At 48.1% G+C, this 13,713-nt stretch overlaps 1 protein-coding gene across 1 annotated transcript in view; it reads left to right on the top strand.

Annotated features, from left to right (window-relative positions):
- Nucleotides 1–13,713, top strand: part of TBC1D10A (TBC1 domain family member 10A) — a 91,027-nt gene that overhangs the window by 36,182 nt on the left and 41,132 nt on the right. Inside the window, exons 3-4 of the mRNA XM_077297141.1 lie at nt 12,280–12,387; nt 12,995–13,101. Of these exons, the coding sequence (XP_077153256.1) occupies nt 12,280–12,387; nt 12,995–13,101 (215 nt within the window). The remainder of the gene's footprint in view (nt 1–12,279; nt 12,388–12,994; nt 13,102–13,713) is intronic.

The raw sequence follows: 13,713 nt of genomic DNA, 5'->3' as shown, positions 1-13,713 counted from the left end.
TGTTTACAATCCGCAGCATGTCACTTCTTTGTGCGGAATCGCGGTGATTCTGCACACAGGAATGCATTGATCCGCTTACTTCTCGCATGGGGCTATCGCGGGATGTAAGCGGATCATGTGCAGATGGTACCCGGGGTGGAGGAGAGGAGACTCTCCTCTAGGCCCTGGGAACCATATTTGTGTTAAAAAAAAAAAAAAAAAAAAAAAAAAATGATATACTCACCTCTCAGCGCTGCACGCGGCTGTCCGGTCGCAGAGTTGCTATGCGAGCAGGACCTGCGATGACGTCGCGGTCACATGACCGTTACGTCACGAAGGTCTTTCTCGCGTAGCATCTTTGGAACCGGACCGCCGCGTGCAGCGCCGAGGAGATCGGGACGTCGGAGGGTGAGTATGACCATTTTTTTATTATTTTTAACATTACTATTGATGCTGCATATGCAGCATCAATAGTAAAACAAGTGCAGGAGTAAACCTGCAGCGGAAACAGCAAGACAAACCGCGATAAATCTGCAGGGATAACCACAGCGGTTTTGCCCTGCAGATTTATCAAATCCGCTGCGGGAGAACCACAGAGGACCATTCCCACGTGTGCACATAGCCTTACAGAACGACCATGTGGTTCTTCCAGATCTAACTCTGATATTCGGTAGATGAGATGTTTTAAAGGGTCACACCAGACCCTCACTCCTCCCTCACCTGAGGTAGGAGGGATTAGGCTGAATAGATTAGATCCTAATCCAGTTTTAGCCCTCACTCTTGCTGTGGGTCATATTTTCCCCCAAGGAACTTCCTAGAGAAACTACATGGACTTCAACTTACCAAACATTCGCAACCCTTCTATACATACCACACAATAATAAGATATATCCATAATTCAGGTAGCGATTGCATTCCTGTGCGTTGCCCGCTAGCAAAACTTTTTCAGACTGCCAGTCTGCTCTTTATCAGATAACCTGCTTCAATTACCTGTCCACAGGGGGTTGTACAGGCAGCCCACCGGCATCAGGGGCTTATCTACAGCATTCTGTAATGCTGTAGATAAGCCCCCGATGTATCCTAAAAGATGAGAAAAAGATGTTAATTATACTCACCCAGGGGCGGTCCCGCTGCTGGTCCGGTCCGATGGGTGTCTCAGGTCCGCGCCTCCCATCTTCATCAGATGACGTCCTCTTCTGGTCTACACGCTGCGGCTCCTGCGCAGGTGTACTGATTTGTCCTGTTGAGGGCAGAGCAAAGTACTGCAGTGCGCAGGTGCTGGGCCTCTCTGACCTTTCCCGGCGCACTGCAGTACTTTGCTCTACCCTCAAGAGGGCAGACAAAGTACGCCTGCGCAGGAGCCACAGCGTGAAGACTAGGGTTGAGCGACTTTTACTTTTTCAGGATCGAGTCGGGTTTTGCGAAACCCGACTTTGTCAAGTCGGGTCGGGTGAAATCGGCCGATTATTGCGAAAAGTCGGGGATCCGACCGAAACACGAAACCCAATGCAAGTCAATGGAGAATCAAAGTCGGCAGTGAGTGGAGGACAGGAAAACACCAACAGAGCCCATTTTAATGCCAAAAACATCAATTCTTGTTACTTAAGCTTGTCAATCTTAATTTACCTTATAATAATAGTTAGCCATTGAAAATTTGGGGGTCATTTGGCAACAGTTGTGGGGGGAGTAGGGCTGGCTCAAGTTTTTCGTGGGCCCAGGAAACGCGGACTACGTCACGGCGGTGGAGCAGGGAGAGGTAAGTATTTCAACTTTGCAAGTGCTGTGATCCTGAGCAAGCAGGGGGGGCACACTCGTTCGCATTGCCACTGGCACAGGGCCCCTCAAAGTACGGCGTTGTGATTGACGGCGGGGGCGCCTCCCACCGACTGAGACACTTTTGCGTACTATGAGGGGCCCTGTTCCAGTGACGTCGCCAACGAGTATGCCCCCCCCCAACCTGTTGAAGGAACCTGCACTTTCATCTGCACCTTCCTCTTTGTCCCCGTGTAAGGTGGTATAGTATGCGGGAAGGGGAACCAGGCTTTCTGCAGGGTCAGATACTGGCTATGTAGAGTGCAAGGGGAATGTAGTGGTCTGGGTCAATGTACCGGCAGACTCATCTGGCAGTGGCTGGGCAATGGGCAGGATGAGGAGGAAACACCGATATAGGCCCAAAGAATAAAGTAGGCTAAATGCAGTTCAAAATTGGTAACGGGAGTAAACAAGCAGCACTGCTTTGTTCAGTGGAGGAGAACAGCAAGGAGCGGCAGACACCGTTAGTAGGCCCAACCAAACCAGTAGGCCAAATGCAGTTTTAAAATTCCTATAGGCCGAAAGCCTGAAGATTGAAGCTCAGGAGAAAAACACAGGAGAATACCAAGGAGCGGCAGACACCGTTAGTAGGCCCAACGCACTTTAATATGTGATATCGGCTGCAAATTGAGGCTCTGCTTTGTGCAGTGAAGGACAGCTGTATTGAGTGGCGCAGACAGACACAGGTAGTAGGCCTAAATTTAAAAAGTTGGCTCAATGCAGTTTAAAATTGGTTACAGGGGTACACAGGCGGCAGAGCGTTGTTAAGCGGAGGACGATTGTCAGGACTGGAGTGACCCAGACAGACTTAGTAGGCCTAAAATAAAAAAGTAGGCGCAATGCAGTTAAAAATGGGTAACGGGTACACAGGCAGCATTGTTTTGTTAGGCGGAGGACGATTGCTAGGAGTGGCGCAGACACTTACTAGGCCTAAAATAAAAAAGTAGGCTCAATGCAGTTCAAAATGGGTAACGGGTACACAGGCAGCATTGTTTTGGTAAGCGGAGGACGATTAGTAGGAGTGGCGCAGACAGACTTACTAGGCCTAAAATAAAAAGTTGGCTCAATGCAGTTTAAAATGGGTAACGGGTACACAGGCAGCACTGGTTTGGTCAGCGGAGGACGATTGCTAGGAGTGGCGCAGACAGACTTACTAGGCCTGAAATAAAAAAGTTGGCTCAATGCAGTTCAAAATGGGTAACGGGTACACAGGCAGCATTGTTTTAGTCAGCGGAGGACGATTAGTAGGAGTGGCGCAGACAGACTTACTAGGCCTAAAATAAAAAAAGTAGGCTCAATGCAGTTCAAAATGGGTAACTGGTACACAGGCAGCATTCTTTTAGTCAGCGGAGGACGATTAGTAGGAGTGGCACAGACAGACTTACTAGGCCTAAAATAAAAAAGTTGGCTCAATGCAGTTTAAAATGGGTAACAGGGGTACACAGGCAGCACTGGTTTGGTCAGCGGAGGACGATTGCTAGGAGTGGCGCAGACAGACTTACTAGACCTAAAATAAAAAAGTTGGCTCAATGCAGTTCTAAACTGGTAACAGGAGTAAACTGGTGGCACTGCTTCGGTGGAGGACAACTGGAATAAGTGGCTGACACAGTACGTTGGCCTAAATAGTAAAGCGGGCTAAATGTCTGCAAAAAAAATGTTCGTAAATAAACAGGTGGCAAAGCAACGTACAGGGGTGGGTTCCTCTGCTGAGTACCAGATAGTGGTAGTTCGCGCACAGTATTCACAGGTCAAAATGGAGGGCATGGTCCCTGTATATATTTACTATCATCTCTCAATTTGTATTGGCAGTGCCATTGAAGGATTTAACAGCACCGACTAAACAGTGGTGGAGCACTGTTTGAGCTGGGGGGGGAACACACTCTCGTGGGCGGCGGTACTGGCCCAGGGCCCCTCATATTAAGACGTTGTGTCTGACGTTGGGTGTGCACCCCCACCGCCAGAGACACTTAATTGTACTATGAGGGACCCTGTGCCAGTGCCGTCGGCCAAAAGTGGGCACACCCACCTGTCCAGGCAAACTGCACTCGCACGGGTGCTTGCGCCAAGTGGTGACCACGGGCCCCTGGGGGGAGTCAGCCCATTTAGGGAGGTGTTAAAAATGGCCTATGGTGGACATTCAGCAGCAGCAAATGGAGGAATTGGAGCAGTCAGTAAGAGGAGTCCAAAAGCAAGACCTTTTTAAAGGAAAGCTACGTGTCAGCAGGGGAAGGTGGGGCAAAAGAATTTGAAATCCATGATTGGTTCATTTTAATGAAGGTTATATCATCAACATTTTGGGTAGTCAGACGTGTCCTTTTTTCGGTCAGTATTGAACCAGCAGCACTGAAGACTCTTTCTGATAGCACACTGGCAGCAGGGCAAGCGAGCTCCTGTAATGCATATTCTGTCAATTCAGGCCAGGTGTCTAGTTTAGATGCCCAGTAATCAAAGGGGAATGACCTGTGAGGGAGAACATCGATAAGGGAGGAAAAGTAGTTTGTAACCATACTGGACAAATGCTGTCTCCTGTCACTTTGAATTGATGCAGCTGTCCCTGTCGTGTCAGCGGTCATTGAAAATCACTCCACAACCTTGTCATAAAACCCCTCTGTCCAACGCCACTTCGGATTTCTGCACCGCTAGCACCTCTGCCATGTTGCCCCCTACGACTCGTGTGAGAACCATCACCGCCGCTGTGTGCTGGGAATGCCAGAACCAAACGGTCTACAAGAGTTGCTTGTTTGGTAGCCAACATTTGCTCTAGGTTCTCATGTGGCATGATATTTTGCAACTTCCCTTTGTAGCGTGGATCCAGTAGGTAGGCCAACCAGTAATCGTCATCGGTCATCATTTTGACAATGCGGGGGTCCCTTTTTAGGATATGCAAGGCATACTCAGCCATGTGGGCCAATGTTCCAGGTGTCAATTCACTGCTTCTGCTGGGTTGAGGAGCACTTCCTTGCAAATCTACATCACAAGTGTCCCGCAAGAAACCTGTACCAGACCTTGCAACGGCACCAGTTTCTAATGCCCCCTGAGAAGCTCCCTCCTCCCATACATATTCATCCCCATCATCCTCCTCCTCATCCTCTTCGTCCGCCACCTCGTCCTGGACAGTTCCCTGACCAGACAATGGCTGACTGTCATCAAGGCTTCCCTCCTCCTCGGCTGCAGACGCCTGCTCCTTAATGTGCGTCAAACTTTGCATCAGCAGACGCATAAGTGGGATGCTCATGCTTATGATGGCGTCGTCTGCACTTACCAGCCGTGTGCATTCCTCAAAACACTGAAGGACTTGACAGAGGTCTTGTAGCTTCGACCACTGCACACCAGACAACTCCATGTCTGCCATCCAACTGCCTGCCCGTGTATGCGTATCCTCCCACAAATAAATGACAGCACGCCTCTGTTCACACAGCCTCTGAACCATGTGCAGTGTGGAGTTCCACCTTGTTGCAACATCTATAATTAGGCGTTGCTGTGGAAGATTTAGCGATCGCAGATGGTTCAGCATACGGCTGGAGTGTACGGGCGACCGGCGGATGTGCGAACAAAGTTTTCGCACCTTCAGGAGCAGGGCTGGTAACTCTGGATAACTTTTCAGAAAGCACTGCACCACCAGGTTTAAGGTGTGAGCCAGGCAAGGTATGTGTTTAAGTTGTGAAAGGGCTATGGCAGCCATAATTCCTTCCGTTATCACTGACTACCTTGCCTGCCTCAAGATGTACACTGCCCAGCCATGACTCACTTTCTTGATGCAAGAACTTGGCCAGTACTTCCGCGGTGTGTCTGTTGTCGCCCAAACACTTCATTTCCAACACAGCCTGCTGACGCTTACCACTAGCTGTTCCATAATGAGACCCCTCGTGTGCAACACTGGCAGCTGCGGATGCAGTTGCCAGGCGACTGCGCTCTGTGGACGAGCTGTCGCTTCTGGAGGAGGAGGAGGGGTGTCGAACGCCTACTGCCAACTGTTTCCTAGACCGTGGGCTAGGCAGAACTGTCCCACTATGGCTGTCCCCTGTGGACCCTGCATCCACCACATTAACCCAGTGCGCCGTGATGGACACGTAACGTCCCTGGCCATGCCTACTGGTCCATGCATCTGTGGTGAGGTGCACCTTTCCACTGACAGACTGCCTCAGTGCATGGACAATGCGGTCTTTGACATGCTGGTGGAGGGCTGGGATGGCTTTTCTCGCAAAGAATTGGCGGCTGGGTAGGTCATAGCGTGGTACTGCGTAGGCCATCAGGTCTTTGAAAGCTTTGCTTTCGACCAACTGGTAGGGCATCATCTTTAACGAGATTAATCTGGCAATGTGGGCGTTCAAACCCTGTGTACGCAGATGAGAGGATGTGTACTTTCTTTTCCTCACGAGAGTCTCTTCTAGGGTGAGCTGGACAGGAGACCTGCAGATGGTGGAACTAGCGGTGGTGGTGGACATGGCGGATTGAGAGACAGTTGGTGATGTTGGCCTACATACAGTGCTTCCTACCAATAACCTTCTGATTCCCTGCCTGCTTTGGCCTTTGACGATCCCTCCACATTTGCTGCTGGTGGTGTCCGAACCGGTGTGCTTACAGTGAGGGAAGCAATGGAGTGTTGCTGACTACCTTCATTCTGACCAGGTGCACCAACGGTACAGGACCTTTGGTAATTAGTCCAGGCTTGCAAGTGCATGCTGGTTAAATGTCTACGCATGCACGTTGTATTTAAATTTTGAAGAATCTTCCCTCTGCTGAAGGTCTTTGAGCATTTCTTACAGATCACTTTAGACTGATCATTGGGATCTTGGTCAAAAAATGCCACACTGCACTCTTCCTACTATGGAATTCCTTTTTAGGCATTGCACGCTGTGCAACTTTCAGCGGTTGGCCACGCTGTCCTAAAACTGTTTTTGTCACACGTTTTGGGCCTGATACGGGCCTGGCTGATGACAGCTGTTGCAATGTAGATTGGTGTTGCTGCGGATAACGCTCCTCCGCTTGTGAGCTAGTGCCAGCGGCACCCTCTTCCCCCAATGGCTGCCAATCTGGGTCAAGAACTGGGTCATCTATCACCTCCTCCTCTACAATGCCATGTGCACCTTCCTCAGTGTCACCGTGTAAGCCGGTGCTATAGCGTTCAGGACAGGGCACCATAGTCTCATCAGGGTCAGATTCTGGCTCAGGAAACTGCAAGGTCAATGTGATCTGAGTCAATGGAACAGCATCATAATCTAGCTGTGGCTGTGCATCAGTGCACTCCATGTCCGATTCTTCTTGTAATGGGCACTGTACAATTTCCCTTTCTAACCCTGGCACGGTATGGGTAAAGAGCTCCATGGAGTAACCTGTAGTGTCGCCTGATGCATCCTTCACTTTTGGTTTGGGAGAAGGACACAAGGAAACGTCCTTTTCTGGACCGGAAGCATCCACTGACGACTGGCTGCTCTTAGATTTTGAACTTTGGGAAGAGGAGGCGAAAGAGCTAGAGGCTGAGTCAGCAAGGAAAGACAAAACTTTTTCCTGCTGCTCCGGCTTTAAAAGCTGTTTTCCTACTCCCAGGTAAGGGAGCCTTCGAGGCCTTGTGTAGCCAGACGATGACGCAGGCTCAACACCTCCAGCCTTAGGTGCTACTGTGCTTTTGCCACTACCACCAGATGCAGCACCACCACCATCAGTACTAGCTGGCAACCCCCGCCCACGGCCTCTTCCACCAGACTTCCTCATTTTTTGTGGGGAGACACTGAACCACAACTCTGTCCCAGTGGTATAACACAACACTATGAACGTGGCAGAAAGTGGCTGCCTGATATACGGCACACTAGCAGTACAGCAGAATATAAACTGTGTGAGAATTACTATCTCACTTTTGGGGGGAGACACTGAACCACAACTCTGGCCCAGTGGTATAACACAACACTGAACGTGGCAGAAAGTGGCTGCCTGATATACGACACACTAGCAGTACAGCAGAATATAAACTGTGTGAGAATTACTATCTCACTTTTGGGGGAGACACTGAACCACAACTCTGGCCCAGTGGTATAACACAACACTATGAACGTGGAAGAAAGTGGCTGTAATTATTATAAAAAAAAAAAAAAAAATTACTGCAATAACAAGCTTCCTACAATGATCTCAGGACAAGTATGGCACAAAAAAATTGGTAGACAAATAAACAAGACAGGTAACTGTGCAGAAAGGAGCAACAGGATTTTTGCTTTGAAAAAAGCAGTTGGTTTGCACAGCACCGTGCACACAGCTATGCAGCTGCTGCACTAAAATACGACCTCCACTGTCCCTGCACAAAAACGTGGTGTGGGACAGTGAAAATCGCTCCAGCACAATCGGTTTGGGGGTTTATATTTCCTCCCTAACTCTGTCCCTGCTTCTGACTAACTGCAGCAAACTCTCCCTATGCTCAGATCGGCAGAAGTAAGATGGCGGTCGGCGTGCACGCCCCTTTATAGCCCCTGTAACGCCGCAGACAGCAAGCCAATCGCTGCCATGCCCTTGTCTAAAATGGTGGGGACAGAGACCTGTGTCATCACGCTGCCCACACTCCGCGTCCTCCTTCATTGGATGAAAAACGGCGGTAACAGCGTCATACGAAACGCGACTTTGGCGCTCTGATCGCCGACCGCATGGCCGATCCCACACTAGGATCGGTTCGGGTTTCATGAAACCTGACTTTGCCTAAAAGTCGGCGATTTATGAAAATGACCGATCCGTTTCGCTCAACGCTAGTGAAGACCAGAAGAGGACGTCGTGGAATAAAGATGGGAGGCGCCAGACCCGGACCAGCAGCGGGATCGCCCCCAGGTGAGTATAATCTAACGTCTTTTTCTCATCTATTAGGATACATCGGGGGCTTATCTACAGCATTCCAGAATGCTGTAGATAAGCCCCTGATGCCGGTGGGCTTGCCTCACCCCTGATTTTGGGGGTGAAAGGTTCCCTTTAAGACAACTAGACACCGCAGATTTTAGGTGTGTGCGTGTTTGCCTGTAGTCAACGGATCAAGTAAAAGTGCAAATGTATATGGAAGAAGATAATACAGTAACTCGGTGAGATGGGGCTTGACGGGAGTGCACTAGGGGGGTGTCTACAGCACTGAGGAGAAGCAAGTATTGCTGGGAAATGTAGTTTTAGCATATAACTAAGTATGGCAGTCCTATTATGTGAAGCTGGATGCTCGTAGGGGCAGATAGATCAAAAAAGACAAAGGTACAAGAATTAGTGATGAGCGAGTGTACTCTCTGCTTGGGTTTTCCCAAGCACGCTCGGATGACCTCCGAGTATTTGTTAGTGTTCGGAGATTTAGTTTTCATCATGGCAGCTGAATGATTTACAGCTACTACCCAGCCTGCGTACATGTGGGGGTTGCCTGGTTGCTAGGGAATCCTCACATGTAATCAAACTGTCTAAAGGTACCTTCACACTGAACAACTTAACAACGATATCGCTAGCGATCCGTGACGTTGCAGCGTCCTAGATAGCGTTATCGTTGTGTTTGACACGCAGCAGCGATCAGGATCCTGCTGTGACATCGTTGGTCGGAGCTAGAAGGCCAGCACCTTATTTCGTCGCTGGATCTCCCGCAGACATCGCTGAATCGGCGTGTGTGATGCCGATTCAGCGATGTCTTCACTGGTAACCAGGGTAAACATCGGGTTACTAAGCGCAGGGCCGTGCTTAGTAACCCGATATTTACCCTGGTTACCAGTGTAAATGTAAAAAAACCAAACACTACATACTTACATTCCGATGTCTGTCGCGTCCCCCGGCGTTCTGCTTCCCTGCACTGTGTCAGCGCCGGCTGGCCGTAAAGCAGGGCACAGCGGTGACGTCACCACTCTGCTTTACGGCCGGCGCTTACAGTGCAGGGAAGCAGAACGCCGGGGGACCCGACAGACACCAGAATGTAAGTATGTAGTGTTTGGGTTTTTTTACATTTACACTGGTAACCATTGTAAACATCGGGTTACTAAGCACGGCCCTGTGCTTAGTAACCCGATGTTTACCCTGGTTACCCGGGGACTTCGGCATCGTTGGTCGCTGGAGAGCTGTCTGTGTGACAGCTCTCCAGCGACCACACAGCGACGCTGCAGCGATCGGCATCGTTGTCTAGATCGCTGCAGCGTCGCTAAATGTGACGGTACCTTAACAGTCGCAAATCATCCAGCTGCCTGGATGAAAACTAAATCTCTGAGCAGTCATAAATACTCTGAGACCACCCGAGCGTGCTCTGGAAAACCCAAGCAACGAGTACACTCGCTCATCACTAACAAGAATGAAACCTTATGTTTAGTCTGTAAATTAATAAGTATGCATTTACCACGTTTAGTGAAAAATCATGCGATTGTAAGGACAGGTCATATGTTTGTTTTTTTTTACTCCTAAATAACCAAGAATGTTTCAATACAAACTTTACCGTGTAGGCTTCATTTTGTAAATTGGAAAATGGCATAATGGTTTATGTTCATTTATAAGGAATGCGCTTTGTGCTGTAACTGTGGAAACTGCCAGCATTACCCAAACCACCCGATTACTGAGCAGCTTTTTACTACTCTGGGAAAATGGAGGCTGCGCTGAGATTGCTTGCTCTGTGGAACAAGGCTGGTTAGATAGCCACTAGACATTTTACATAATTGCTGCCATATTGCTCTTTATTTTTTAGATGGTTTATCAAAAAGATTCCTGTTTTATTCATTCACCTCTTCCCATGAGATGGCATGCATATTATTGACAAGAGCCTAATGGCAGCTGCACATACTGACACGCGTTTGCTTCTTGTAACAGTTCCCCAGTGCTCACAGCTAAGTAATATGACCAGTCAATGGAAGCATTGGGGAATGTTTCTTAAACGAATCCGGTCATCTGCCAAACTGGGCAGCATGCATCAGACTAGCTGCACGATGGCAACGAGGTATTATATAGTTAGTAGATCTGGCCAGAGACTAGACTAGTCTGTTGCTGCCCCTGACTCTCTTCCCAGTGCTGATACAGGTGGTTCCTTATGTAATATATAATAATTACCGTATATACTCGAGTATAAGCCGGGATTTTCAGCCCAAAAAAATGGGCTGAAAGTGCCCCTCTCAGCTTATACTCGAGTCATGGTCGGCGGGGGGGTCGGCGGGTGAGGGGGAGCGACGCCTGTCAAATACTCACCTACTCCCGGCGCTCCTGACGCGGTCCCCGCATGTCCCACAGTGTTCGGCGTGGCAGCTTCAAGTTCTTCCCCTCTTCAGCGGTCACGTGGTACCGCTCATTAAAGTTATGAATATGGACTCCACGTCCATAGGGGTGGAGCCGTATATTCATTAGTGTAATGAGCGGTACCATGTGACCGCTCACTACAGGAAGAAGCTGCCGCGCCGTACACCGTGGGACATGCAGGGACCGCGCCGGGAGTAGGTGAGTATATTTACCTTCCTTCGTTCCATCGAAGCTCTGTCTTCCCGTCCTCTTGCTGTGACTGTTCAGGTCAGAGGGCGCGATGATGTATTAGTGTGCGCGCCGCCCTCTGTCCTGAACAGTCAGTGCGGAGAGACGGGACACTGAGGAGCAGCGGGCAGCGACGCGAGGTGAGTATGTAAATTTTTATTTATTTTTTTTTTTTATTGCAGCATTACATTACATGTGCCACAATGCTATATGGAGCGTCTATGGGGCCATAACTGCATGGAGCATTATATGGGGCTATAATGAACTGCATGGAACATTATATGGAGCATCTATGGGGCCATAAAGAATTGCTTGGAGCATTATATGGAGCATCTATGGGGCCATAAAGAACTGCATGGAACATTATATGGAGCATCTATGGGGCCATAAAGAACTGCTTGGAGCATTATATGGAGCATCTATGGGGCCATAAAGAACTGCATGGAACATTATATGGGGCTTCTATGGGGCCATAACTGCATGGAACATTATATGGGGCATCTATGGGGCCATAAAGAACTGCATGGAACATTATATGGGGCATCTATGGGGCCATAACTGCATGGAACATTATATGGGGCTCCTGATTCAATATGGATATTCCAAAACCTACTGATGTCTCAATTAATTTTACTTTTATTGGTATCTATTTTTATTTTTTACATTTACCGGTAGCTGCTGCATTTTCCACCCTAGGCTGATACTCGAGTCAATAAGTTTTCCCAGTTTTTTGTTGCAAAATTAGGGGGGTTGGCTTATACTCGGGTTGGCTTATACTCGGGTCGGCTTATACTCGAGTATATACGGTAATAATAATGTACATATGAGGGAAAGACTTTTTAAAATTGCCTGCAGCAACCCCTGGCCAGACCTCTTTTAAATTATATTTTCTCTGAAACTGAGTGTTTCAAAGAGCACTATATCTGGCTGCAGTTGTGCAGCCAGGCTCTGATTTTTTTAATTTTTTTTCTCTTCCATTTTGAGCAGCATGAATCTGGGGACGTGTTCCCTTTGTAAGGTTTTTGTCAGTTTGGAATTTCTTCTTTTTGACAGATAAAGCTGAGATGTCAGAAGGGCATACCACCTGCTCTTCGTGGCCGCGCCTGGCAGTACCTTTCAGGAAGCAGGGTAAAGATGGACCAGAACTCCAACAAATTTACTGTAAGTGTGACTGGAAATAATAAAGCGTTTCTTCAAGAATTTGATAAGTGGCTACTGTCACATATTTCAAGCTGCATCCCATCCTTGACAAATATCAGGATGGGTTGCAGCCTGAAGAAGCCAGGCTTGAGACATGTGTCCTGTCAGATCAGATGAGTAACATGGTGACCTAGCATCTGCTCACTCAGCCACAGAGCAGGGTTGAAGGAGAGAAAAACCACTTCTCCTTTTCTGACTGAGATTTGTACAGTGCTTAGCCAGTCTATTTTCCCTGCTGTAAAGCTGTCAGACTGACTTGGCAGAGTGGGAATACAAATCAGAACGGAGACATGTTGTTGTACCCCCTCACCCCACGTTCACTCTTTGTCAGCCATGGTCCACGTCTGAGTGGTGAGATCAGGTGAATTAGTTCACAATGCTGCTCCTCAGACTAGTGAGACATATCTCAAGTGGTGTTTCTGACCAAAACCCGTCATAGCATGTGACTAGGTCAGGTTGAAGCTTGAAATATGTAACTGTCATTTCTTATCATTTTTTTTAGAGAGCCCATTTTAAGAGTTCTATAGAGCCATTTAGATCCAACAATAAAACTTTAAAGTTCTTTCAGGAGCTGGACTCAATGGCAGGTGATCCTAAATGGCTGGACATCATAGAAAGAGATCTTCACAGGCAGTTTCCATTCCATGAAATGTTTGTTGCTCGAGGGGGTCATGGGTAAGTCATTTTTGGATCCGGTTTCCATTCGTAGGCGGGATGTTTGCTGTAGATGAACACCATTTACAGCGCCTATCGATTCATTTTCAGTGTCTTGGAATGCTGAAGTTAATAAAGTGGCTTCTTATATTGTGTTATTGGCGGCTGTCTGTTGTGCATTATTCAGGCTTTTCCTGGCTATATAACCACATTTTGCCCAGGTTATTGATTTAGGTCTGAGAGCCTTAGGACAGCAAATTTCTGAAATCATGTAATGGCCTGATGCACATTTATTTTGGAACTGTGCTTTAAGTGCTGCATAATTACAATGTCTCTTTGCCAACTGTGTAGAGCCCTGCACACTTCAAAAATGTAACCCATTCATTGACGCTCTAGCCAGTTTGTTGAAGTGGTTACTGAAATATTTGACTTTTGTTATCGTGTTTTGTGGGGGGGGAGGGGGTTTCCCTTAGGTAGGGGAGAAAGGTTCATTATTTTTCCTATTTCTTTGATGCTTCTCCACTTTACTTCTCTGTCCTGTTGAAAGAAGATTGAATATCATTTGACAGTCGTAAATAAGTCTCATCTAGGATCACTTGATCAGCGAGATGTATCCTATGGACTGTATCCCAC

This window comes from Ranitomeya variabilis, chromosome 1 (assembly GCF_051348905.1).
Source record: "Ranitomeya variabilis isolate aRanVar5 chromosome 1, aRanVar5.hap1, whole genome shotgun sequence".
Lineage (NCBI taxonomy): Eukaryota > Metazoa > Chordata > Amphibia > Anura > Dendrobatidae > Ranitomeya > Ranitomeya variabilis.
This window is presented reverse-complemented; position numbering and strand designations above follow the sequence as displayed.